This window comes from Gobio gobio, assembly GCF_949357685.1.
Source record: "Gobio gobio genome assembly, chromosome: 2".
NCBI classification, from domain to species: domain Eukaryota; kingdom Metazoa; phylum Chordata; class Actinopteri; order Cypriniformes; family Gobionidae; genus Gobio; species Gobio gobio.
The window spans coordinates 32557984-32583975 of record NC_137098.1 but is presented as its reverse complement, the minus strand read 5'-3'; the positions used below and the strand labels follow the sequence as shown (position 1 = coordinate 32583975).

The window sequence follows — 25992 nt, the reverse complement described above, 5'->3', positions numbered from 1 at the left end:
TTTTAATCAATTTATTACACCTTGGTGAATAAAAGTATACAATCAAAAACAAGAAATGTATGAGTGTGTGTGCGTGTGCGGGCGTGCGTGCGTGCATGTATGTGTGTGTGGCCCTGGTATTCCCTACGTTATGGGGACCCACAAGTATAGAAATACCAGTAAATTTTGACCTTGTGGGGACATTTGTTTGGTCCCGATGAGGAAACATGCTTATAAATCATACAGAATTATCTTTTTTGAAAATCTAAAATAGCAGATGGGTTGGTTTAGGAACCAGTTGTGTTTTACTACAAGCAGGGTTGATATGTGATTTATTAAAAGCTGATTTTTGGAATGTTGCATCCCCCTTATACGGAGGCTAATTCAATTTATAATTTTTTAATTAATTTATTTGCTTTTGTCAGACATATTTTTTTTTCAAAAACTAATAATGTTACTCAATTTGAATATTCATTCTGATATATGCCAATATATGCGTCAGGCTGTCCGTTGACTTTGGCTTTTTTTAAAGTAATTTCCCTCACATAGGGCCGCAAATGAATGCATTTTCAAATAGAATTTGGTCACACTTACCTTAACTACTATGCACTTACATCAAAAAATAAGTAAAATGTACTTATTGTGTTCATTTTGTATTGCAAAACACTCTTTCTGCTATTGAGGTGGGATACAGGTAAGGTTAGGGACAGGTTTGGTGGTATGGTTAGGTTTAATGGTGTGTTAAGGTGTAAAGGAAGGGTCAACAGTGTATTATAGATATTAATTACAGCTACATGCAGGTATTCTTTTTTAATATAAGTACAATGCAAAAACATGTACACAATAAGTGCATTGCATCAAATCATTCATTTAAATAGTACATAGTTAAAGAAACTCAATATAAAGTACATTCAATACAATATATGCATCTAGCTTATGTACATTGGTATGAAATGCATGTTTCTGATCAATTTGTTTAGAATACATTTTTAAGAGACTGAGGAAATGCCACTGTCTGTGTACATTTACCTTCTTTCTCCAATTTTTACACACAGGCTTTTGGGAAGTGAATGGTTTTGGCTTGTTTGGAATTTATAAATCGGATTTTGATAAGATTGGTGGAATGAACACAGAGGAGTTTAAAGACCGCTGGGGAGGAGAAGACTGGGAGCTGCTAGACAGGTAAATGCATTCTTTCTATTGGGAATGCCAATTTGCTTTGGTAACACTGTACAATAAGGTCCCATTTAATATCCCATTTAATAACCAAAAAATCTGGTTACACTTTATTTTAAAGTGTCCTTGTTATGATGCAATCTTCCTCCATCACATCTGTGCTCTTCTCTCAGGGTTCTGCAGAATGGACTAGAGGTAGAAAGACTGCGACTGAGGAACTTTTACCACTATTTTCACTCCAAGCGGGGCATGTGGAACATTCCTATTAAAAGACCATCTCAAGGATAAGAGACGAGCACAGAGATCGCTGCTGTTGTTTCTGGCTGGCTGTGTGTGCGTGGTGGTAATTTCTGCCCCAGATGACGCTCTTACATCGGAGCATGGGCCTGCCACACTGTATTTGATGTGAGCATTGGACTTTGATAAACAAGATTTTACTTAAGGGCTTTGCCAAAGTTCATTTAGCTTTTAATTGATGGGTAAAATATGAATCTATGGGGACACCAGGGGCAAACAGTGGATAATTGAAGGCACTTGCACATGATACATTTTAAATCTTAAAATTTAAAAGAAATGTGAAGAGATGGGGTTGTCCAATATTTGTATCTTTATTTCAAACTTACTGAGTAGTTTAAAATAGTGGAGGTTTATTCAAAGTGCTTATAATAGAGGGTGCCAAAATATAAAGAGTGCTAGACAGTAATCCAGACAAGTTTTGATGAAGGGATAATTTCTGTGAAATTGTTTGTAGAGGATTTAGGTATTTACTTTTTTCCATGTTAAAATTTCTTATTTTAAAGAATAAATAAAGTTGATTAAAATGAGCCTTGTTCAGATATTATTTCAGCATAGTCCTACTAATCACCACACGGGGGCATACACGTGCATCTAACAGATGCATGAACCTTTCTATTGTATATCACTTTCTGACCCATACTTAATTTGATAAAGTAAGTGAGCTTCTATTTATTGCTGGATACTAATCATGTTCATTCATTACTGGGTCAATTTGTCCCCCATTATATATACATATATTTTTTTAAGAAAAACATTACTCAAATATATAATATATATATATTAGGGCTGTCAAAAGATTAATCTTGATTAATCGCATCCAAAATGAAAGTTTGTGTTTACACAATATATGTGTGTGTACTCTGTTAATTATTATATATATATAAATACACACACAAGCATGTATATATTTAAGAAAAAAATATTATTTTTATATATAAAAATATATACTTAAATATATACATGAATGTGTGTGTATTTATATATAAATAATAATTAACAGAGTACATATATATAATATATATATATATATATATATATATATATATATATATATATATATATATATATATATATATATATAGTTTTTTTTTATTTTTTATTCTATATCTAAACACACTCACACACACACACACACACACACACACACACACACACACACACACACACACACACACACACACACACACACACACACGTGTGTGTGTGTGTGTGTGTGTGTGTGTGTGTGTGTGTGTGTGTGTGTGTGTGTGTGTGTGTGTGTGTGTGTGTGTGTGTGTGTGTGTGTGTGTGTGTGTGTGTGTGTGTGTGTGTGTGTGTGTGTGTGTGTGTGTGTGTGTGTGTGTGTGTGTGTGTGTGTGTGTGTGTGTGTGTGTGTGTGTGTGTGTGTGTGTGTTTAGATATAGAATAAAAAATGAATAAAAATTGTCTTTTTTGTCCCAGTTAGAACCATTGATCTCCTCACTACACTACTGCGCGAGCGCTGCATGTGTCTGATTGGCTGAGAGGAAGCTGTCCGCTGATTGGATTAAACTTTTCGCTGTTAAAAGTTTCTGTCTGAGCACCGGGGTTCATATGGCACTGGATTGCCCATGAGTGCAGACCTTTAAACCTAGAGCTGTGCTTAGGGATGGACATGCGTTAGCTTAAGGATTGTGCCTTTGCGCTGCATGTTTACTAACCAGGGAAGGAGTTCACCTCCTGTTAAGTACTATAATTTGAAAAACGTGGAATAAATCACTTAATATAGAAAGATATGGCAGCCTTGAGCAACACCACTATGAAGACTTTGGAGGATTTGACTTTGGACTCTGGATATGGAGCCGGTGACTCTTACAGATCCCTCAGCCTGTCTTCCTCCAAGTCCAACTCGCAGGCGCTCATCAGTTCTCCACAGCGGGGAAACTGGTGGAGCTACACGGGCTCCATGAACAGCAGGAACAACAGCTGGGACACAGTGAACACGGTGCTTCCTGAAGACCCAGAAGACATCTTCTCCAAATGTCCGAGGTTACCAGAATTAGAGGAGTTCCCTTGGACGGATGAAGAGATCGATGTGGTCCTGCGTAAAGTTGCTGGAGAGGGACTGTCTTTCACTCCAGAGAGCGTCAGGAGTCTGTCAGTGCTTATGCGCAGAGCTTTATTGCGGATCTCCAGAGAGGCGCAGCGGCTGAGTGTTGTGCACTGCAGGTGCACGCGGTTCGAGGTGCAGAGCGCGATGAGACTGGTCATGAGCTGGGCGCTGGCGGGAAGCTGCGTCTCGGCCGCGGTCAGAGCCATATCATTGTACAGCATGAGCGCTGGAGAGGTTCTGCGCAAAAGCAAGTCCTCCCGCTGCACACTGAGTTTCTCAGTCGGACGCTTTTTCCGCTGGATGGTGGACACTCGCATCTCAGTGCGCATTCATGAGTACGCGGCCATCTGTTTGACCGCGTGCATTGAAAATCTAGTGGAGGAAATTGGGCTCCGTGTGCTGCTGGCGGCGCGGAGTGGAACCAACACATCCCCAGTGACGGCGGATGCGCTCGAGGCTGCCGTCAGCAATGACGCGGATATATTTGGGCTCGTGCAAAACTACGAACATCTCATCTGCGGGAAGAACGCCAATGGTAAGACACAAATTAATCAAACATTGAATTAGTTAACACGTTACAGTATCAAAGTAATATTTTTGTATTTCCCTTTGGTTACCCTGGGAATGTTCATTGTGAGAACATGCGCATGTGAATTTACATACTTGGAAACCACTGTAGCCTAGTCCTTATTTAGCAATACAAAAGCAAAGCAAGTGTGCCTTCGAAATGAAAGAAGTTACAGTGAGTGTATTTTGTTACAGTTAACCACTTATACCTTACCTTATAGAGCACCTTTAATTTCATATTTCTTCCTGTTAAAATTACTAACATCTTAATCTAGTGCATGCTATTACAATATAGCCATATCTATAATAGCGAACGCCAATGTGTAACAAATAGCTCTGCAAAATAATTACATTTTGTAATGTAATATAAGCTCTGTGATGTAAAGTGCATCAAAGCATTCCTTATTATTTTTGTTTTCATGTGTTATTTGATTTTGCTCTTTGATAAATGTGTTATTTTATTAGATTATCTTTGATAGGCACCTTGATCTTGGCCTCAGTGAAAATACTAATCATCTTTTCCACTTTCATCTTGTCTCAAAGAGGTGTGTGCACAGCTCTGGATAATTATGCGTAAACAAATGTCAGAAAAGCAAGTCTCACCACAAGTCTGATCATTATGCATGACAACTCGAGGCCCAGTGATGCGCTGCCTTTGGTGTGAATACAAGCAAATTATATTTGCCATCTTTTGGCACAAGTCATGGCTTATTAACCCCGTGAATACATCATTTCCTTGTAATACGATAATATTGTACATAATAATGATTCAATCGTGGATAAACGTTTAATGTTTCAGACTTGACTGCTACCTGTGTGGATTTCACTCTTTCACAGTTTAGGCTTTATCAGAATTTGCTGATAAAATGATAGCTTCTACATTATAAATAGGGTTTGGCTGTGGATGTGCATCCCACTGGACACACACATTTTCAGAAATGCACAAAAAGCCCATTGTTCTGCTCTAAGCCACCAGTAAGCCATGTATAGCAGTGGAAACAAGTGAGAGAGGCCAGAATGGGAAGAATGGAAAGCCATCACACACTCTCCTTCTGGTTTAAATCAGTCTGTTGATCGTCTCTGTGACAGGGCGGCCTTTTTGAGACAAGAGAGGAAATGATGGTTTCATTGTCATGCCTTTCAAGAATAAAAGTAAGTGTTGATATCCTCCGGCCCGGGGATGAGATCGAAGCAGCCAGCAGCAGCACACAAACTAAACTACATACTACAGAGTATGATATATCAACATTTACTTCACTTTGTGCATCTGAATGTGGTAGCTATCAACATCGTGACATGAGTGGTTTTTACTTTGCACCGTAGGTGTAGTTCAAACACCCCCTATGGAGGCATAGGCTTAGAAATGTATTAATCCGATTCACATGTACACACTCAGTGTGATTGATGTGACAATGCACCCGTGCTCAATCACCCATGGCTGGTAAAGTTGTTTTGCTCACTTATACTGAGATACAGCTGACCTGCGTGACACAGAGAGTTAGAAACTCAGCAGTCACATGCCATTCTAAAGCACACTCAACACATCCAGCTCAATATGAGTAAAAATATGAGGATAAAATATTATTTGCATACGCTCACTGTTAGTCAATTTTGAATTGTGCTCAACCTGGAAACCAGAAATAGTTATTTTCACTTGGTAGAGACTTTTTGGTAACACTTTAGTTTAGGGTCCAGTTCTCACTATCGACTATGGGTTTTTAGCATGCATATTACTAGGATATTGGCTGTTTATTAGTACTTATAAATCACATATTAAGGCCTTATTCTGCATATTCTGACCATATTCTACATCCTTTAATCCTACCCAATACCTAAACTTAACAACTACCTTACCAACTTTAAATAAGCAGTAATTAGGAGTTTATTGAGGCGAAAGTCATAGTTAATAGTGAGAATTGGACCCTAATCTAAAGTGTGACCGAATTTTTTTTGAATGAGAGAAGGCTGCCATATAGGCTTTCATGTCAAACACTCTTGTCTCACATGCTGAGCAGAGCCACATCTGGAACTGTTTAGTGCTGCACAGCTTAAATGACAGAAAAAAGGCCAATTTTCTGTTGTGAAAGCTACTGTGGTCTTGTTCTTTGACCCCTATGCATTTGTCCACACAAAGTGCTTTGAGCAGATGGCATCAGAAGTCTGAATTATGATGCATTAATGTTGTAGGTTGCCAGGTTTCCATTTAATACAGAATTTGAGTTCTCATAATTTGTTTGTTTTTCAATATATTATTAGGTCAGCGCAGCAGAATGGTTTGTATGAAATTACAACAGTGTCCCAGCTGAAAATATATACAACCCACCAGTGGCTGGCAGGGGGTGATTTTCTGAAAACAAGCATCTCATCAGAATGAGATGGCACAGCAGAGCATATTGCATAAATGGCCCACACATAATTCATTCTTGCTTCCGTGAACAACTTCTGTAGTGTTAAAACTAGCTTACTAAAAGATCCTTTTATCTATTTCATCATTTTATCACCATCATTTTAGGTGGAGGTCAACTGCAGTCACTGAAAAGCCTTCACAATAAACAAGCTAATAATGGCCATTATGACTCAGCCATGCAAGATGTCAACCGGAAACATGATGTTATTCTTCTAAAAGGAAAGCGATTTGGCCCTTGAATAAATAGTCTGATTTAATTGAGGTCCCCACTTGGCTTTAATGACAGACGGGACATAAAAGAGCTGGTCAAATGAGGGGATGCAGGTGAGACGCAGTTCACATCAGATTGGCTCTCTGCAGCGTGAGAGCAGTCCCACTGAACGGGGTGTTGAGTTTTGGTCTGTGTGTGGAGCCTTGTAATCATCATTGGTTAATTATCCTCATAAAACTTTCCGCCCACACAGCCCAGTTTCTTTGAGCTTGACTACAAACCGCAAAAATTAGAGCATTTCCCAGCCACGGTCATTTAAAGCCAGAGTGTGTTTAGGAGGCTGAAACTTTTTCTTAAGTAAGATTATAAATTCAACTTTTGCAAAAGTTTAAAATGTTGCACCTTTTTGTGTGCACTAGATGGACTGAAGCTGCAACAGAGAAGCTAGCATTGCACATGAGGTCTGTGCTCTCTGTTTGCACTTGTAGTCATTATAAGTGCTATTCTAAACATCGTTTCGAGGGTCTCACTTGGGCCCTCAAGCACCTAGAGTGGACAAATGCTTTCTATAAGGAGAGGAGAAGGTGCCTTTCTAGAACATGCAATGACAGCTGCTCTGTGTGCGAGTTGACCTTCCTCAACTCCCCAGCATGCCTGCCTGGAACCATTAGCATCTGTTTCAAAGAGGTGTTACGTAGTCTAAATTCAGGGTGGCCAGTAATGGAAGTTGCACTGCAGTGACTTTAGATTGATCAATATTCAAACAAATATTCCCATTGATGATTTCTGTACAGATATAAAAGTGAAAGTTCACCCGAAAATGGAAATGCTGTCATAATTCACTCATGTTGTTCCAAACCTAAAGAAGATATTTCGAATAAGCCCTTTCTCACTTCGATTGAGAGATTTCTCAAAATTAACATTGTAACTATTTTACGGCTAATTTTGCCAAATTGATGGCTAATTTGGCCAAATTGATGGCTAATTTGTATGAATTCATACAGTATAATCTCATTAGCATGTTTTCATATGATCTGCACCCCATTGATGGTTAGCTTTTGGGGTTAGGGGTGGACCTTTATGCTAATGTTTTTTTCTAAAATGTATATTTTTTCCTGTGAATCACATTGTACGAATTCATACGAAATCGCCACCTCATAAAATACAACTTTTTCTCTCTCATGAGATCATGTTACACAAAAGAAAGAACGTCATGACATGTGATGACAGAATTTTCATTGTTAGGTGGACATTGTACTTGTACATGTGTAAGGACAATAAACTTGAATCTAATCTAATCTAAACTAAACTGTCCCCATTCGTGCCATGCGAAATCTAATTATGTTTCAAATAAGCAGGTATATTCACCAAATGCACATAATGCACCTTTATAGTTATCTGAATTAAGAGAGGAAACAATTGTGGTTTGATTTACATTAAATGAGAACTTCGTGCATGTAGGAATGTAGCATTTTATGATACAGCATAAAACATTTTATGGGGCCGCTTCATTGTTTGGTTACAATAAAGATCTAATCACTTGGACTCACACAAAGAGCTTGCAATTGTAAGAAAATGTTCCCTTTAACACCTCATTAATCCAAATGTGAAAACTAGGGTTTTACACATTGTTAATGTTCAAATAAGAAGGTACCTTGGAGCTTTTCATAAACCACAGAAAATGCACTGGGGAACACCATATGTTCTTCACACCTCCTGACAACCCAAAAAAATCACTACTAATCAGTCATTTTATAAATACAGTCCATCTTGAGTTATTCTATCTTGCTTTGTTCCACCTTTAACTGTTTAAGTAGGTGTCAAATACATTTCAGCCTCTGTTTAAGGGGATTGCGGTTTGAATATTACCATTTCTGTTATCTTGTGTGGAAATAATGTTAACTGAGGATCTTTAGTAACACTGAATTGAATGTGATGTAATCAACACCTTGTTGAAAAGCCATTTCAAATGGTTAATAGGGGATAATTAAGCATCCACATTGCGTTCCTTGAGTGATGTTTGCTGTTTCTTTACCACAGAGTGCAACTTAATCAAGTGTGTGTCATCACAGCAATTACGCTGAGTGATTTATTTAGCAGTATCTGTTAGCCTTCAGTCTTGACACCCATCATGTTTTATGGATTAGCTCTTGATGATTAATGTTGTAATGCCATCTCTCCTCAACTTATCCCATACTTACCAAACCCTCCAAGTTTGATTAATATTGCAGTCTGACAAGCTAAATGACATTAAAATCCTACTCAGTGATAACCCCTTTAGTCTGCAATGGCTCAGTGAATAGTCTGCAAGCAATTAAGCTATCATCAGAAAGAGATTTTGTCCTCCGTTCAACCCCGGATCAGGAAATCCACTCTAATGCCATGACATGTTTTGAAAAACTGCTACAAAAATACTTTGCAATTGAAATGACTGCCTCCATGGAAACTGGCTCAGGGGTTTATGGGTGAGAAGCAGGCAGATGGAGATCCTGTATAGTACTGAGTTACTGTTGTTCTGCTTTTTCCATCTTTCTCAAGAATGAGGCTTCAGAGTGAATTCTTGGCTTTAGAATCCAGCTCTCAAATTGACCGCTCTGAAACTGACCAGTCTGTCGTTCTGTTTTAGTTATGACTTGAGATGGCATGGGGTGTCAAAGAGCTAAACTGAGAGGTTGTGATCAGTGACCTGTCTGTCCGTCACAGAGGTCATTCATAATCGCTGATAGTTCAGTCAGTGGAGATTTTCTGTCCCCTTGGATGATTTTAAAGAAATAAAATGCTTTATTAATAAAATAAAAAAAATGTGGGTCACACAAGTGAATGTACACAATAACTGCATCAAATGAACGCCTAGACTTAAAGGCCTTTGCACACTGAGTCCGAAATTCGCATGTAAAATTTTCGCACGTCAAAAAATAAATTCGACCTCATGTTATGTCAATCAAGCTTGCACACTGCCTCCGAAACTTTCGTCCGTCAAAAAAAAATTAGATTTTCTGCGTTTTTCGCATCCGTTTGTCCCATCTACAGTGCTGATGCCCAACCTAAAACTGCTGGCAATGGTGGTGGTGAATGAATCGCCAGTACTCAGATATCTACAATTATATATACAAATATTATTGTATCAAAAATACTACAAATATTATTATATCACAGCTATAATTATAGCACACCAAGTCCCTGTAAACCATGTGTGTGTGTGCGCACGCGCTGATCCATACCAAGACATACTGCAGTCTCTGTTCAGGATCAATTGATTCACGGAAATTTGTGGTCTTCTTTTTAATATGTGGCTCCAGTTGTATTTTTAAATGTTTTATAATAATTGCCAATTTCTCAAGATTTTAAGTAGTTAAAAGTGCCCCTAATTGTAGAATCCCTCGTATTCTTGAAGCTGACTTCAATAAGGGATGTTTGGCAGTTGTAAGCCAGTGATATGCATGCTATCCCTCTTGCATTTGAGTATGTGAACACCTGGAGTAGGAGCCCTTTGCCAAGATCTGCATAATGTTTATCATTATGAAGACTGTTAAACTCCAGGAGGTTCTCCTAGAAGGTTCTGTTGCACTCATGTTACAATTGACAAAGTAGGAAAGCCATCTGCTTTATGAGCAGCCCACTGTTTCAATTATATTGCTTAATTCCTTCTCTTTTTGTTGAATATGTCATGCATTTAAAATTTTAAATGTCATAAATTAAACATTAAATTAAATATTACAATAAAAGTTACATGATGCTGAAAATATGTTGGATTATATCATAAATATATTGGATTTATTATTTTCAAACTCTTTTATTGGGTGGTTTTAGAAGTAAATCTTTTGACCTTAGTAAACCCAAAGCTCTTCCACTGAGTGGGGGCTGCGTCTTAAGGAGCTGAACGGGATGCAGGAAGTTGTTATTATCATCTGCGGTCTGTTCTCTGGAGAGGAGAAATCTTGGCAGAAATGGTCCGTGTGCACAGTCACACACAACTAACAGGGCACCTCCCCTTTTACCGCTTAGAGATAGCAGTCAACGCTCCATGTCCTCAATCAACAGGCACTTCCAGCACAGCACCTAGTAACACAAGGGCCGATTGACTCTGGCTCTTCAGCACACTTGTGCCATTGTGCCCTGTGTAGAATGGTGGTGTTGTGGGAGCGTGTGACAGAGTGACTGGACCACTGTGTTCACACCATATTACCTTAGCCAAAACAGGCAAGCAAAATAAGTTGATCACTCGTATTTAAGCAAATTAGTGTGGTTGCATTGGGGTTTGCAATTGAAAGGTTTCTTTCAGCACTTTCTTTAGGTATTTGTTCTCTGGTGAATAACACTTCTGAACTAAAGAAATAACCAGTTCTTACACAAACAAATGGATATTAATTCTTAACATAGAACAGTCTGAATAGTATAGCAAAGCCAGGTTTATTGTCATTTTAACACATTTCAGAGCAATGGACGATGCTAGAGATTTAATTTATTTGTACCAGTCAATATTGGATTAGCTTTTTATTTAATTTAATTTTGCATGCTCATTTCCAACCGTTTTTATTAATTTTTCGTCATCTAACTCAAAGAAAAACTTGAGCAAACTCCAAATTAATATCCATAAATTATAATGTTATGATGAACTATTGATTTGGTAGCACTTACATGGTCCCATTAGTTAATAAATTAACTAACAATGAGCAAAACATTTGTTACAGTATTTATGTTAACGTTAGTTAATAAAAATACAATAGTTCATTGTAAGTTCATGTTAGCTCAGGTCTATTAAATATATGAACAGATACAACTTTTGATTTTAAAAATGTATTAGTCAATGTTGAAATTAACATGAACTAAGAGTATTAAGTGCTTTAGAAGTATTGTCATTGTTAGTTCATGCTAACTAATGTTGTTGTAACTAATGTTAACAAATTGTAAAATGTTACCTTTTATTTATTTTTATTTCATTTAGACAAAATACTACAAATAGCATACATTTTGACATTTTTTGGTAATTGGGCATAATATAAAAATACTGTAATTGATTTATTGGGTTTATATCATTGTTTGCTCATTTTTTTAATCTCTTACATATTTAAAAGATTAAAATCAAGATCAAAAACAGTTCTCTGTTACCCAGACCTGAGAGTTTTTGTCTTACACATCTGTTTCCAGTGGAAGCCCTTAACAGTCTGGCACCCTGACAACAAGCAATTTTGTTTAACAACAGAATGCATTTTCAGTCATAACTCCAATATTAGATGTCTCTGATAGAGTTTTAAAAGAAGATTCCATATTATTTGGCCTATCATCTTTCTGGTTTAATGAGGGTTTTCTATACTATAGTATGCACATGAACACATTAGTGAAAGTGACAAGTGAAGGCCAAAACCATACCCGCAGTGGGCAGCCATTTTTGCTGTGACACTCGGGGAAAGAGTAAAGGTCAAGATTGGATTGACTTTCAGTAAATGTTGCTGCTCATCTCATTTCAAGCGTATTATCTGCCACATCACTTCAACTATCCCTTCACCCTGTCTCTTCCCGGCTTCTCTCTTTCATTGGCAGTGTAACTCCTGGTCAGGCCTATGACACTCGTATGGATTTCCCAGTCTCCCATCAGTGGTGTGTGTGAGCTCAATTTCTCTCCACATAATGGCAGTGCACACACATTCCCCTCTTCCTCAGTCCACAATGATGGTAGCAGATGAGAGCGTGTGTGTGTGTATGTGTGTCTGTGGGAGCATGCGGCTGCCTATGACGCATGCCATAGCTTCACGGCTGCCAGTATAGACACGGCTAGCTGTGGGAAAGGGAACGGGTGTGTCCTGGATAGAGGGGTTTGGGTCTGTGGGTCCACAGCCTGACCAGCTGCATCACACACCCTGTGGCTCGCCCGTACCCATATACAAACCCATCTGGCTGTAGAGGGCAGACCAAACTGCTACGCAGCTTCTACACATGCAAACCTGCTTTAGATTTGGGGTCTCTATAAAGACATATTTCTGTATTTTCAGCTGCACTGTATTAACTAATAACTATGATCTGTAGCACATGTAAAATGACCTCAACTAGACCAGACTGCCGCAGTTCAGGGCATATGCATGAGTTATATTCTGACTCGACTCGTTTTATACATACAGTATGTGCAAAAACATATTTCATTTTTCAACATCTGCTAGTCGATGAGTTATCCAAAAACTACTAGTTAACCAAACAGTCTTAAGAAAGCCCTGTATGAGAGTGCATAAGACAAGTTCTTGCATTTAAAAAAGTAAATGAAGCCAAAAGGAACTGAATCCAACAATACGTTTAGAGGAGTTAAACATCTAAAACTGCATCATATCATATCATTTCAGATCATATTCTCTGTACAGCAGAGAAAATGTCAGAGACAGCCTCCTGTTATCTCTAATCTCTTATAATTTTCAGTATGGGAATAGTTTGGATATAGAGGGTAGATATCCAATTTGCGCAAAGTAGCTGCAAAAGGAGGAAGGAGGTTCGAGAACACCATCCCTCAGTGCAGATAAAGGTAAACTTAAGGCCGTATTATTGCCATGAGGCAGAGGCAATCCCAGAATCCAGTCATGAAAATTGAATTTTCGCACAAAATGGATAGATGGATAGATAAATTGAATAAATCGAAAGTAGAGCTGCACAAAAAAAATCTAATCGCAACATGGTCTGTGTATATTAAAGCACAAAAAACTGCTATATATTGTGCAGAAATTATTTGGAAAGAGTGACATATATGCATGCCACCATGACCCATCCACACTGATGGAGTTTAATGATATAATGGAAGATTATTAAATGCATACATACACAGATTATGTTAATGAAAGCTACAGTATATCTTTGAATATCGTTCAGACAAAAACCTGCTATACTCTGCTCTGAAGATTATTATTTTGTGTTTAGTAGGCAGTCATAGCACACTAAACTGAGAATCTGCGGATGTAGCATAAACAAAACCTTGGCAGTGGTCGAGCGAGGCCATGGTTCACTCAACTGCTGAAAGTGGCTATACAATGAGTTTGTTCAACAAAATAGCTGTGAGATAAATACAATTTAAGAACAATGTTATAAAAAATTCATGAAAATAACCTTTCTTTGGGAGGGTTTGCCTTCGTTATGCTTCCTGGAAGTAGGGGTAGGAAGTTGGCAGTTTCATGTGACAGGAAGGAAGTTAATACCTTTTTTTTCTCTTGAAATCCTTTATTTGGTTGTTTTCTTGCATGTCATTGAGATATAAAACATGGATACTATCTAGAAAAATACAACGTTATAAAAAATTGCCCCAATAGATCAGGTAGTCAACATCTGGAGAGATGTTTTGAGTCATTGTGGCACAGATGAATGTGTATACTGTACCTCATGAATGGTTTATCGTTTAGCTCGAAAAAGAAAACAAATCCACACTCAAATCCTTCATTTGATCCCCTTCTGATACGCAGTGAAAGAGAGATCCAGGGGTAAGGCATGGATTTCAAATCATATTAAAAGAAAAGCCAGCACATATCCTGTATTTGGGTATGATAAATCAGCTGCCAAACATATGATCTGCTCGTTATTTTTACTGACTATCAACTTGAAAATGTATCAACTCTGCATTCAAGAAAGAAAAAAAACATAACATTTTATAACTCTGTAGGGATTGATAATCTTTCTATAAGTTATACTTATGCTGTGGTGAGAAGAAATAGATCACCCTTCTGTTGGGAGTCATATACAGTATTCAGCATGACAGTCAATGTGCCAGTGTTAAACCAGCTGCACACTGCGTAATATAGCTACTTTGCAATTATTTCTTGTCGGACTGTACAAACATGATTGCAGCGGTAAAAAAAAATGAAGATGATGTGTGTGGAGCAAGTGGGGGTTTGTTATTGTTGCACTAATACCATGATTAGGTCCTGCCCTCCTATTGGTTTTGGATTTTATGGTTGTCCAGAAGCCACACTGCAGGATTGTGCGCCAACATTTCTGACACTGGCAGAATTTCCTCAGAGGTCACATTTGATCACAATCATCATTAATCTGCTGTCGGCGAATTTGTCCAACTAGCGATCAAAGACTACAGATTTTGAGCAAGAAACAGGAATCTTTTAGGATTCCCAAAATTTGTCTCAGACGGCCAAATCATGGCCAAAATCGTACAGTGTGCTCAAGGCTTTAGATGTGGCTGAAACACACCACCTAACTGCCACCAATTATTGTACATTTTAATTAATAATTACTCAGTAAAAAAAAACATTATCTTCAGGAATAGAATGGACACTTAGAGACATTTAGAAAAGCAATATACACAGCATGAATAATTGAGCAAGGAAGAAACGATTAAAGAAAGGAGAAAGAGCTGTGTTCCTAGCAGAGGAAATTATGACTTACCACACTTCCTCCTCTTATCTCTGTGAGAGAAACATACTGTATACGGGAACAACTGACTTTCTCTTGGAAGTCTGTCTCCCTCCACCCCCCCCCCCCCATAATTGTCAGAGCTGTACAATTCTGACGCAAGAGTTCATGTTTAGAGACACATATGATAAATTAATCAAATACTAATGAATTGTTCTGATGATTTCATCTCATTGAAACTGTTTATGTGTAGGTGAGCTGTCTCTGCCTGCCCATTTCAGTCCGTATGCTGAGGGTCCAGACTCAGCGGTGGAGAGCAGAGAGAATGCCTACGCACAGCTGGAGCTCAGGACTCTGGAGCAGGCCCTGCTGGCCACCTGCGTGGGCAGCCTCTCTGAACTCAGTAAGTTACAACCCCCTCAATTCATGTTCAGGTCTTATGGAGGACTATGACAGTGTACTGTGTATTATTAGTAAAAAAAAATTAAAAAAATGCTGCATTGTTGTAATATGACTAGGTATAAAAATCATTAGTAATTAACACTGGTAATTCAACAGTTCAAGTAATGCTTCTTTTAGAACTTTTAAAAACAAATAATTCATGATTATGATTTACTAAATATAACTGGTTAATAGCCATTCATTCATGTAGTACAACTAAACCATTTGCCTCTACAGTATGTTTTAGGTTCACTAAAAATAACTAACCTAAACCTAGAATAACTAAACCTAAGAGATTTCTGAAAGCCTAAGAACCTAAGTGGTTCAAGCCTAAATTAAATATTTTCATCATATAAAGTGAGGTTACACTTTATTTTAAGGTGTCATTGTTTCAGTGTAACTATATATTTAAGTAATGAGTTATAATAATTAACTGCATGTACTTACTATAGGGTTAGGGTAGGATTAGAATTTGGTTGAGGGTTAGTTGGATGAAATTATGCACAATTTTCTGTTATTACAATGGTATGGTACTATGGTAAATACATGTAACAAGGACACAGTAAAATAAAGTGGTACCTAAAGGAATTGTGTCTCTTTAGAAGACTTGGATTAAACCACACGATTCAAATGGATTATGATTTACATACTAAGTTTTGGTTGCTTGGACTTTCTATGGATGGACAATAAAAAGGATTCAAGATATATGTGTTCAGAAGATGAATGAAAGTCTTTGGAATGACATGAGGGTAGGAAAATGATGACCAAACTAACCAAGAAAAAATAGCTTTTCTCAGCCTAGTAAAAGACTGCAGTTCTCTTTAAGAATTAGGTCAGCTAAAAGGCACTTGTTAAAACTTTAATGGTGAAACACTGTCGTTGTCCATTTTTCATCTCAGTCTATTACCGTCCAGTGAAATGCTATTTGCGCATGATTGTTTTTACATGTCTGTAAGACAGAGAGGGACATCTGTACATTTTAAGTGCCGTTCTTCTGACAACTCGACATTGCAGGCCTGCCTAAGGGGGTTTGAGAGCCTGAACTGTGGGCAGTTTGTTTACGTTGCAGACCGCAGTTCAGGATGAGGGAGGGGGGGCGCTGCTCGCATTCACCAGAGAGGGAAACGCTCTCCCTTAGGGGACCAGCAACACTCCTGCAGTTGTTTTGCTGATACAAGAGCACCTTCTGTTTGGGTCAAAGGAGTAAAAAGCACCTTCTTTATGCTTTATGGTTGCAGGCACTCAAGCAATCGTAAAGCAGACGTTTGTTTAACAACTAGTGTTTTTTAAGGTCCGTGTAGACAATAATGTGATTGATTGCTTAGATTGTTTCCCACACCCCTCTTGATCATTATGTCTGTTTCTTTCACATATTAGCTGTTGTTTAAAGATTAGCCACCTAGAGCTAAGTACAAAAGCAGTATTTCCAGTCAAGGATAGAATGATGCATCTCCGCTGTTGCTGTGTTCTCTCAGTCTCTTCTCTTTCCTCTATGATGCTTTCCACATATGGAGGACAGTGTCTTTACTGTAAGATGCTCTGTCTAATGGTCGACACAGACTTTAAGGAGTGTGTCTTTGGCCTGTCCTCATCATATCTTCTCCTCCTTTGGGGAACAGCTTGGGTCTGGATTTCTGCATTGAAAGGCAAAACAGCAGATTTAATGTCCCTCAGAGTAATCTAGAATAAAGCTCCTAGACGTTGAGTTTATCCGAAACCTCTTCCATTTCCACATTTGGACATAAAACAGATGGGTCTGAAGATATATTTTGCTATATTGAAATATGCTTTGTGTTGTGTGTTGTCAGCACTTAAAAAAAAGACACATTTGCACTTGGCTGCACAGCTACCATCTTTAGTTTATGGGGTTGAACTGGAAGCACAGATGGCTTTTCTATATCAGAAGCGCATTGTGATTTTGGTGCTTGTCTGCATTCTGATCTTAAGGGATATATTGCAGGGTCCATTTGAAAGGCATTTATTTTTTCTGCATGCTAAATATACTATTTGACAATATGAAAACATTTGACATCATTTAAGCTTGAAGTTCCAACGTATGTGTGTGTCGTCCAGGTGACTTGGTCTCCCGTGCAATGCACCATATGCAGCGTTTGGTTTCAGCAAGTCCCAGTCTCAGTCCTGGACGTCCTTTCTGCCTGCAGCCCATCTCGTGGTCTCCAGACGCCCTTCACACACTCTATTACTACCTACGCAGTCCACAGATGGAGTCACTGGAGAACCCCAACCTTGAGCCACCCAGGATAGCCCTCAGTAAAGAGAGGTGAGATCAATGAGCCAAAACCTCTTTTACCTGTTTAAAGTTCATAAAGAGTTTATTTTTTAATTTAAGAAATCATGTTTTTTTTTTCAGCAAGGATGCATTAAATCAATCAAAAGTGGGGGTAAATGTAAATGTTACTGTATAATGAGTAAATGTGTACTGTATAATGTTACTAAATATTTATATTTCAAATAAATGTTGTTCTTTTAAATGTTCTATTCATATTCAATTTGCACTTATTTGCATTATTATTTGCACTTAAATAGCAACTAGATTCTATTTACACATACTATTTGCACCTCAGTATTGTTGTACATTAACAAGATGCAATAATAACATAGAGTGTAAATCATTTTATTTATTACAATTATTAAATGGATGCCACCTTAATGGGACAATAAAGCCCTCCCTACACCTACCCCTACCCAATAAATGCTTTTATTATATTTAAATATAATTTCGTTAGGCACTTTATTTCCACTTTTAGAACATTTTCTTAATTTTTATTGAAAGTAAATGCCTTTCCGATGTGATATATGATGGGAAAAGGGAGAAGAGCGAGCTCGCCAAAAGGCGGATTCGAACCCGGGTCGATTGCATCAAAACCAAGATCCTTAAACCCTACGCTCTACTGACTACACCAATTTTTTTTATCTTGTTTGGCCCAACCAGGCATTGTTATGTGGAGCTAGTGCGAATAGCACTTGCCAACAAGGCACGCTATGTGCACTTGGTGTAATAAGACACTCCGAAATAGGCAGCATCACAACTTTCGTTTCTACAAACTTGGCATAGAGAAACATTTCTTGTAGACTCATTTGTCCATTCTTCTTTTGTTATTCCATCAGTATCCCCCCACCCCCTATAGATTATAGACATACTTTGAATTTCACCTTCAGGTCTGCTCTAGTAAGATGAGAGGGCTTGACTCTGTGTGGAAACCTTGCTCTGCATTGACGGTAGATAATGAATACTAATGTTTTTAGCAGGTGGACAGTTATGCCTATGAGCATGCTTCACAATCACAGCACTCCTGGCACAGATATTAGAAGAAGGAAACCGTAGAGCATTCATTCTGTAATATCACACTAATTTGAATTCCAGCGAGACTGTGTCTGTTGAAGATGGCAGATGCTGTTATACAAATTCTGATTAAAGCTTGTTTTTGGTAATAAATGACAGGATTGGAAGAGGCTGTGGCGAGCCAAATCAGCAGCCTTTGTAATTACACTGTCCTCCGTTTTCTCTGATCCAGTTTTGTGCCACTGTTGATCTTCCCTAAAATCTGCAGATTGGAAGCGTGTTTTTGTGTGTGCATTTTGGAAAGGAGAAAGACAGAGGGGTGAAGTGAGAGATGTTGGTAAATAACTAAGTAATGGCATGTCTCTCTCAGGCCATTTCCTCTTCTTCCTCCTCTGATGGAGTGGATGCGAGTCGCTATGGTCCATGCGGAGCATCGGCGGAGCCTGTTAGTGGACAGTGATGATGTGAGGCAGACTGCCCGACAGCTTCTCCCTGGACTGGACTGTGAACCTCGACAACTCAAGTAAGATAGTCTGGTTACTGAAATGGTAGAGCATAGTGCTGGAAACATTAAAGGGTTAGTTCACCCAAAAATGAATTTTCTGTCAATAATTACTGACCCTTCTGTCGTTCCAAACACATGAACTTCGTTCATCTTCAGAAAACAAATTAAGATATTTTTGATGAAATCCGAGAGCTTTCTGATCCCACATAGACGCAACACAACGACCACTTTCAAGGTCAAGAAAGATAGTGAAGAGATCGTTAAAATAGTCCATGTGACTACAGTGGTTCAACCTTAATGTTGTGAAGCAACGCGAATACTTTTCAAAAGAACGACTTATGTGGTAAAATGTCGTCTATTCCGTCACTCTCTTGCGCTATGCACGCAAGCACAATGCATGTATGTGGTCGTTGTGTTGTTGTCTATGTGGGGTCAAAAAGCTCTCGGATTTCATCTAAACGAAGGTCTAACAGGTTTGGAACAACATAAGGGTGAGCAAGTAATGACAGAATTTTCCTTTTTGGGTGAACTAACACTGAGGTCAATGGTTAATTCCCACATAACACAGCGACATTCTTACCAAACTTTCCAATTCTCTCCATCTTTACTCAGTTAACTTGTACTTTGGCTCTGTATCTGTAAAATAATTTTGTCAGGTTATTGCTGTATGTTTTTTTAACTCACACTCTTTTAATGTAATTAACTCCAAATTCTCTCTCTCTCTCTCTCTCTCTCTCTCTCTCTCTCTCTCTCTCTCTCTCTCTCTCTCTCTCTCTCTCTCTCTCTCTCTCTTTCTTTTTCTCAGGCCAGAGTGCTGTTTCACCTCCTTTAAACGTCTAGATTCAAAGGCTGCCGCAGACAAGTTTAATCTGGATCTTGGCTTTCGCATGCTCAATTCTGGCCGCACTGACCTGATTGGCCAAGCTATCCAGCTTTTGGGCCCAGACGGGGTGAACACAATGGATGACCAGGTGAACCCATAAAGCCTGAACTTCTCAGTCTCCTATTTTTTCCCCAGGTTGAAAAGCTGTATGCTTGACTCCATGTTTTTCTCTTTCTGTGTGTGTATGTAGGGCATGACTCCACTGATGTACGCCTGTTCAGCAGGGGACGAGGCGCTGGTGCACATGCTCATTGATGCTGGAGCCAATTTGGACATATCGGTAATGGCACTGTGCTCGTTCAGTCAAATGATGTCTTTTTCACCCATTCATCTATAACAGGCCATCCATTCATGCTCCTAGAGGGCCAATATCCTTCCCTCACACACTTGCCTGGAAGGGTCTATTAATCCTGAAGACCTTGATTAGCTAGTTTAATTAGGATTGGTCCAAGATATTGGCCCTTCAGGAGCAGGATTAGACACCCTTGATCTATATCTTACAGGTTGGCGCAATTCAAGTTAACATTTTTGAATGGATGGTTGGTTTGCAGTAATGTAACACTCTGGGAACTTACACGTACGCAGTAGAATTTTGGTTGTTTAACAAGAAATACTTTTTTCTCTCTCTCTCTCTCACTCACTCACTTTGTTCTTCTTTTCAGGTGCCCAACTGTTCACCAAAACATCCCTCTGTCCATCCTGAGAGCCGCAGTTGGGTGGCCCTCACCTTTGCAGTGCTGCATGGACACATATCTGTAGTACAGGTGAACATGCGCACTAGTTACATGTACAATCCTGTTATTGTACATAGCACTTTAATAATAGTGTATATTATTAATGTTCATTTTAAAAATGACTTACAAAAGAATGCATGTTTTAAGTTCAGATCTATAGTATGTTAACATTGCAAACTGCCATTGGAGGACTATCATGTTAAATGAACTTTGTTTGCCCTTCCAGCTCTTGTTAGATGTGGGAGCAGATGTGGAGGGCACTGCCCTGAGAAATGGCCACCACAGCTCAGCAGAAACACCCCTCCAGCTGGCATCTGCCGCTGGTGAGAAAAAAAAAAAAACAGGACAAAGTCATCCTTATCATGTGCTTTCTTTTAAAGAGTTATGTTTGAATGTGCTCCTAAAGGAAAACTATAGACTATTTGTAAATAGTGGCCGATGCTATTTGCAGTGTAAATACTACTACTACCATTCAAAAGTGTATGATCAGTTTTTGAAGGAAATTAATACTTTTATTCAGCAATGACCTATTCATTTTATCAAACGTGACTGCAAAGACATACAGTTATAGTATAACAAAATACTTCTGTTTCAAATAAATGTAGTTCTAATGAGCTTTATATACTGTAAATCAAGGAATCCTGGAAAAACATTACGGTGTTCACAAAATATTAGTCAGCACAACTGTTTTCAGCATAGATAATAAAGATAAATGTTTCTTGTGGAGCAAATCAGCATATTAAAATGAGAGGTTCATGTAAGACTGAAGACTGCTGAAAATGCAGCTTTGTCATCACAGGAAGAAATTACATTTTAAAATATATTAAAACAGAAAACAGTTATTTTCAATTGTAGTAATATTTCACATAATAATATTGTTTTTTGATAAATAAATGCAGCATTGGTGATCATAAAAGTCTTTATTCAAAAACATTTTAAGATCTTACTAACCTTGAACTTTTGAAGTAGTGTATAGTTGAAAAGCATATCATATAGTATTTGCAAAGAACTTTCCTCACCATGCGTTATTAGAAAAATAGTTTTAATTGTGTGTGTGTGTATGTCTGTGATTTCAGGGAACTATGAAATGGTGAGTTTGCTGTTGTCCCGCGGCGCTGACCCCATGCTGCGGGTGCATCTGACATCATCACTCTATGAGGGCATGAACTGCTTCAGTCATGCTGCAGCACATGGACACAGGTACTGACCCCTCACAAACACACACACACACACTGATCAAGAACAGTGATTCGATTTCATTATGAACTTATGTAATGAATATTGTATTTCCCCCTAGGAACGTGTTGAGGAAGCTGTTGAGTCAGCCTCAGAGGCTGCAGGAGGACGTTCTTTCTCTGGAGGAGATCCTGGCCGAGGGAGCAGAGGAGCAAGAAAAGCAGGAAATAGCGGATGGAGCAAATGCAAAGTCTGTCTGTTCTCCACGTCTGTGTAAGGCCCGCATCAGAGCCCTGCAGGAAGCCAGCCTGCACAGCGCCGAGCACGGATACCTGGACGTCACCATGGAGCTCAGGGCACTGGGTACACATCTGATTCGTTCACAATAAATGAAAGAAAATGGACGACAAATTCAATTAGTGATGCATAAACAGTGAGAGATTTTTGGCATGTAGCAACTATTGGTTAGATTAACCTACAATTTGTTAGGCACTCATAGGACCGGGGCCTACCAGGGGGGCTCAGCTAATTTTAAGATAACCAAAACAAGCTGTCACCAGGAGAAGTACCAGTAGTTTTAAAAGTAATATTTGTGATTTTACCTGAGTAGAATCCCTGAGATATACACTATAATTATTTTAATTCATTAATTTATCTATTTATTTAAGAAATAGTTCCTTTTATCCAGTAAGGTGCTTGATTCTGGATAAATTGAGAATCACAACTTTTAATTTTTTTTTCAAACAGAGATCAGGATTCTTCAATGATTCTGAATAGACAACTAAACAAAATTGAATTTACGGGTACTGACAAATGCAGTCTATTACATTCAATTCGATAGAAGACATAGAAACCCCAATTTTTTGAACGGTAGTGTATAAACACATTTAGAATGTGTAAATTCTTAAAACGTTTGTTATTCTCTCTCAGGAGTGCCGTGGAAGCTGCACGTATGGCTGGAATCCGTGCGCAGTGCCCAGTTCCAGTCCAGGACTGAACTCACACTTTCTCTCCTTAAAGACTTCACCACTATCGGGGAAGAAAAATACTGCGAGGAGCTGCTCTCAGAGGGTCTTCCACTCCTCTTCTCTATTATCAAAACTAGCAAGGTAACCTTAACAAAACTATTGCCAAAAACGTCATGTGAATGTCAAAAGCGTGATGCTACATTTCAAGAATTGTCAGCCAAGTCAAATATTGTATTTGAAATGTGACTTGTTTCATGTTTGTCCATTTGTTCTTTTCTTTAAATTCAGAGTAAGGACATCCGTAAGCAGCTGGGAGTCATCTTTAGCCACTGTGTTTGCTCTACAGCCGTCCCATCTATTCTGCCAGTGAAGGACACACCTACAGCTCAGCTGGGTAATGTAGATCACCACACATCTTTGGGGAAACCATGATACATTCTTTGATGAATATAAATTTTGGTAACACTTTAGTTTAGGGTCCATTTCTCAATATTAACTAGCTGCTTATTATCATGCATATTACTAGGATATTGGCTGTTTATTAGTTCTTATAAAGCACATGCTAATGCCTTATTCTACATCCTTTAATCCTACCCAATACCTAAACTTAACAACTACCTTACTAACTATTAATAATCTGTAATTATGAGTGTATTGAGGTGAAAGTCATAGTTAATAGTGATAATAGTCAGAATTGGACCCTAATCTTATAACAGTTTAAAAGTCTTTACTCTCACTTTTGATACATTTAATCTATCCTTGTTGAACAAGATGATTAATTTCTTTAAAAAAAATAAGACCCAAAACTTTTTGGACTCTTCCATGCTGTCATAAAAGTACCAGTAACATATCACTGCATGCAATTCAGCATCAAAATATGTCATATGATGTTAATAAGTACTGTGTCACACTTGCAGATGCACATTTTCTGAATAACACAGAGATGTCTGACGTGATATTTGTGGTGGAGGGAAGGCCGTTTTATGCCCACAGAGTTCTGCTCATGTCTGCTTCACAGAGGTGGGTCTCTTACTCAAACTAATTTAATATTACATGCCTTATAATCAGTTACGTGATTGTTATGCTGTATATGCGTTTCTTTTAAGGTTCAGAGACTTGCTGGGCCTCTGCAGGAGCAATGGCACAACAGACCACATGGCCATTGAAATCACTGACATAAAATACAGCACGTTCCAGGTAACCAAGAAGCATTGGCCTGAACATGCTCAAAACAAACACATATATGACATATAAAGTGGCTTATTAATGCTTATTTCAGATGATGATGGCACATCTGTACTGTGGAGGAACAGAATGTTTAGACGTGTCTGTGCCTGATTTGCTGGAGGTAAGATAAACATTGACGCACAGCACATATACAGTCCTGTTTAAATGTATTTCTGTAATTAAATAGAAAGACGTGGCATTACAAATGAGAATAAAACCTGTCAAATTAAGCCGAGATGCATTATGTCATATCCTGTACAGCTTCTGCCCGTGGCACACTCATTCCAGCTTCCAGTTTTAAAGAGACACTGTGAAATCCTCTGCTCAGAGAGAATTAATCTCAACAACGCTTTGAGCATCTACAAGACTTCCAAAGTATGTACATACAGGCTTACCTGGGCATATTCATTGTTTCAGTGTCCAGCTTCAGTCTTCTAATGTCATCTGTGTGTTTTGTTGTGTGTTGTTGAGCAGGCGAGTGAGGCAGTGGGGCTGGCAGTGTTCTGTGAAGGCTTTTTCCTGCAGTACATGGCCGATCTCCTGGACTGTGAGCAGTTTGAGGAGCTGCTGCTGGGTTCTGAATGCAGCACTGCACTTGATCCAGACACACTGGATGGGCTTCAGGCAACTCTGGCTTCACGACTGCACTCACTCTGTGGCCCACGTCGAGCTTGAGCGCATGAGGGAAAAACATTTGAAACTACAGATGTGGTTAACAAAGCTCATATTTGCAGACAGGCGTCCCATACCGACACATTGTTTAGAAGATGTTTGTCCTCCAGGTGGCCTCTTTGTAATTCCTATTCTGTGCCAGTGCCAATGTTTTAATGTTATGTGTGAGCTATTTATTACAGTTTTTAAGACTTAAATGGTAAAATAATGTATACAATTGTTTCCTAATATTGTGTTTTGGTCATGGATAATGAACTTAAATGTAGATTGATGAGGTGTTTGATCATACCTCAGTACAGATGGGATTTACAGTTTTTTTTTTTTACAAGCTAATTGAAGTACCTCATGTGCTTCTGAGAGGAAGTTATGTTAACTGCAGTATTAGCGCCCTCCAGTGGTCAAAGTGTCCTACACCTGCCTCCGAAGATTTATCAAAAATGTACATAGTAGTATTGTTGATACTTTTGTATTCTCATGTCACGAGTGTAAATATACAGTATTTCTAATATGCAGTATGGCAAAGGTATGGAGATATTGGGATCAATAAAAATAAATTATTTGAAGATATAACATTTTTCATGCAGCAATCGAATGGCACAAGTAATTTTGAAAAGACTAATAAACGTTAAAAGATATTTGGTAGAGTTGGGGTACTCGGACTTGGACTCTAGTCCAATTTTGAATGAACTCGGACTTGTCACGCACTCGGGTGAATTTGTACTCGGACTTGGACATTTTGGACTCGGAAAATATCCCGAGTGCAGTCGAGTCCGAGTCATGTGTAACAACAAAACCGCCATAAAACTAAGATAAGAAATTAATGAACGTCTCCCCGCTTGTGATTTTACTGCACCACACCGGTGTGGTGCCGAATTCTGACCCCCTGCCAGATTATTACCCCCTAGTATTGGAAGGTTTAGGAGTAGGTGTGGGGGATGGGGTTAGGATTAGGGGTGGGGTTAGGATTAGGCAATCAGGTAGCGACTTCAACGAGGGGGGTAATAATTTGGCAGGGGGTCGAAATTCGGCACAACACCGGC

The 25992-nt window shown here is 38.6% G+C and overlaps 2 protein-coding genes across 2 annotated transcripts in view; both read left to right on the top strand.

The window, feature by feature from the left end:
- The window catches only part of b4galnt4b (beta-1,4-N-acetyl-galactosaminyl transferase 4b), a gene marked incomplete at both ends in the record, with an annotated part of 125015 nt that extends 123572 nt beyond the window's left edge, over positions 1 to 1443 (top strand). The window contains 2 exons of the mRNA XM_079840389.1: positions 1035 to 1161; positions 1329 to 1443. Coding sequence (XP_079696515.1) covers positions 1035 to 1161; positions 1329 to 1443 — 242 coding nt within the window. The remainder of the gene's footprint in view (positions 1 to 1034; positions 1162 to 1328) is intronic.
- A 1579-nt stretch (positions 1444 to 3022) lies between these two features.
- abtb2a (ankyrin repeat and BTB (POZ) domain containing 2a) lies at positions 3023 to 25771 on the top strand. Its single transcript, XM_079839053.1, has 17 exons — positions 3023 to 4058; positions 15296 to 15445; positions 17557 to 17764; positions 19158 to 19310; positions 20098 to 20263; positions 20366 to 20455; positions 20838 to 20939; positions 21136 to 21232; positions 21986 to 22109; positions 22207 to 22448; positions 23016 to 23194; positions 23342 to 23447; positions 23971 to 24073; positions 24160 to 24250; positions 24333 to 24401; positions 24542 to 24655; positions 24755 to 25771. The coding sequence occupies exons 1-17, from the start codon at positions 3206 to 3208 to the stop codon at positions 24953 to 24955; spliced, it is 3048 nt and encodes a 1015-aa protein (XP_079695179.1). The 5' UTR covers positions 3023 to 3205; the 3' UTR covers positions 24956 to 25771.
- The last annotated feature ends 221 nt before the right edge of the window (positions 25772 to 25992 follow it).

Excerpts from the sequence above, each read along its gene's own strand:
- abtb2a (XM_079839053.1), top strand. The coding sequence starts at position 3,206 with ATGGCAGCCTTGAGCAACACCACTATGAAGACTTTGGAGGATTTGACT. Across the intron at positions 20,264-20,365 it reads TGAACACAATGGATGACCAG|GGCATGACTCCACTGATGTA; the intron begins GTGAACCCATAA and ends GTGTGTATGTAG. Across the intron at positions 21,233-21,985 it reads CCAGCTGGCATCTGCCGCTG|GGAACTATGAAATGGTGAGT; the intron begins GTGAGAAAAAAA and ends CTGTGATTTCAG.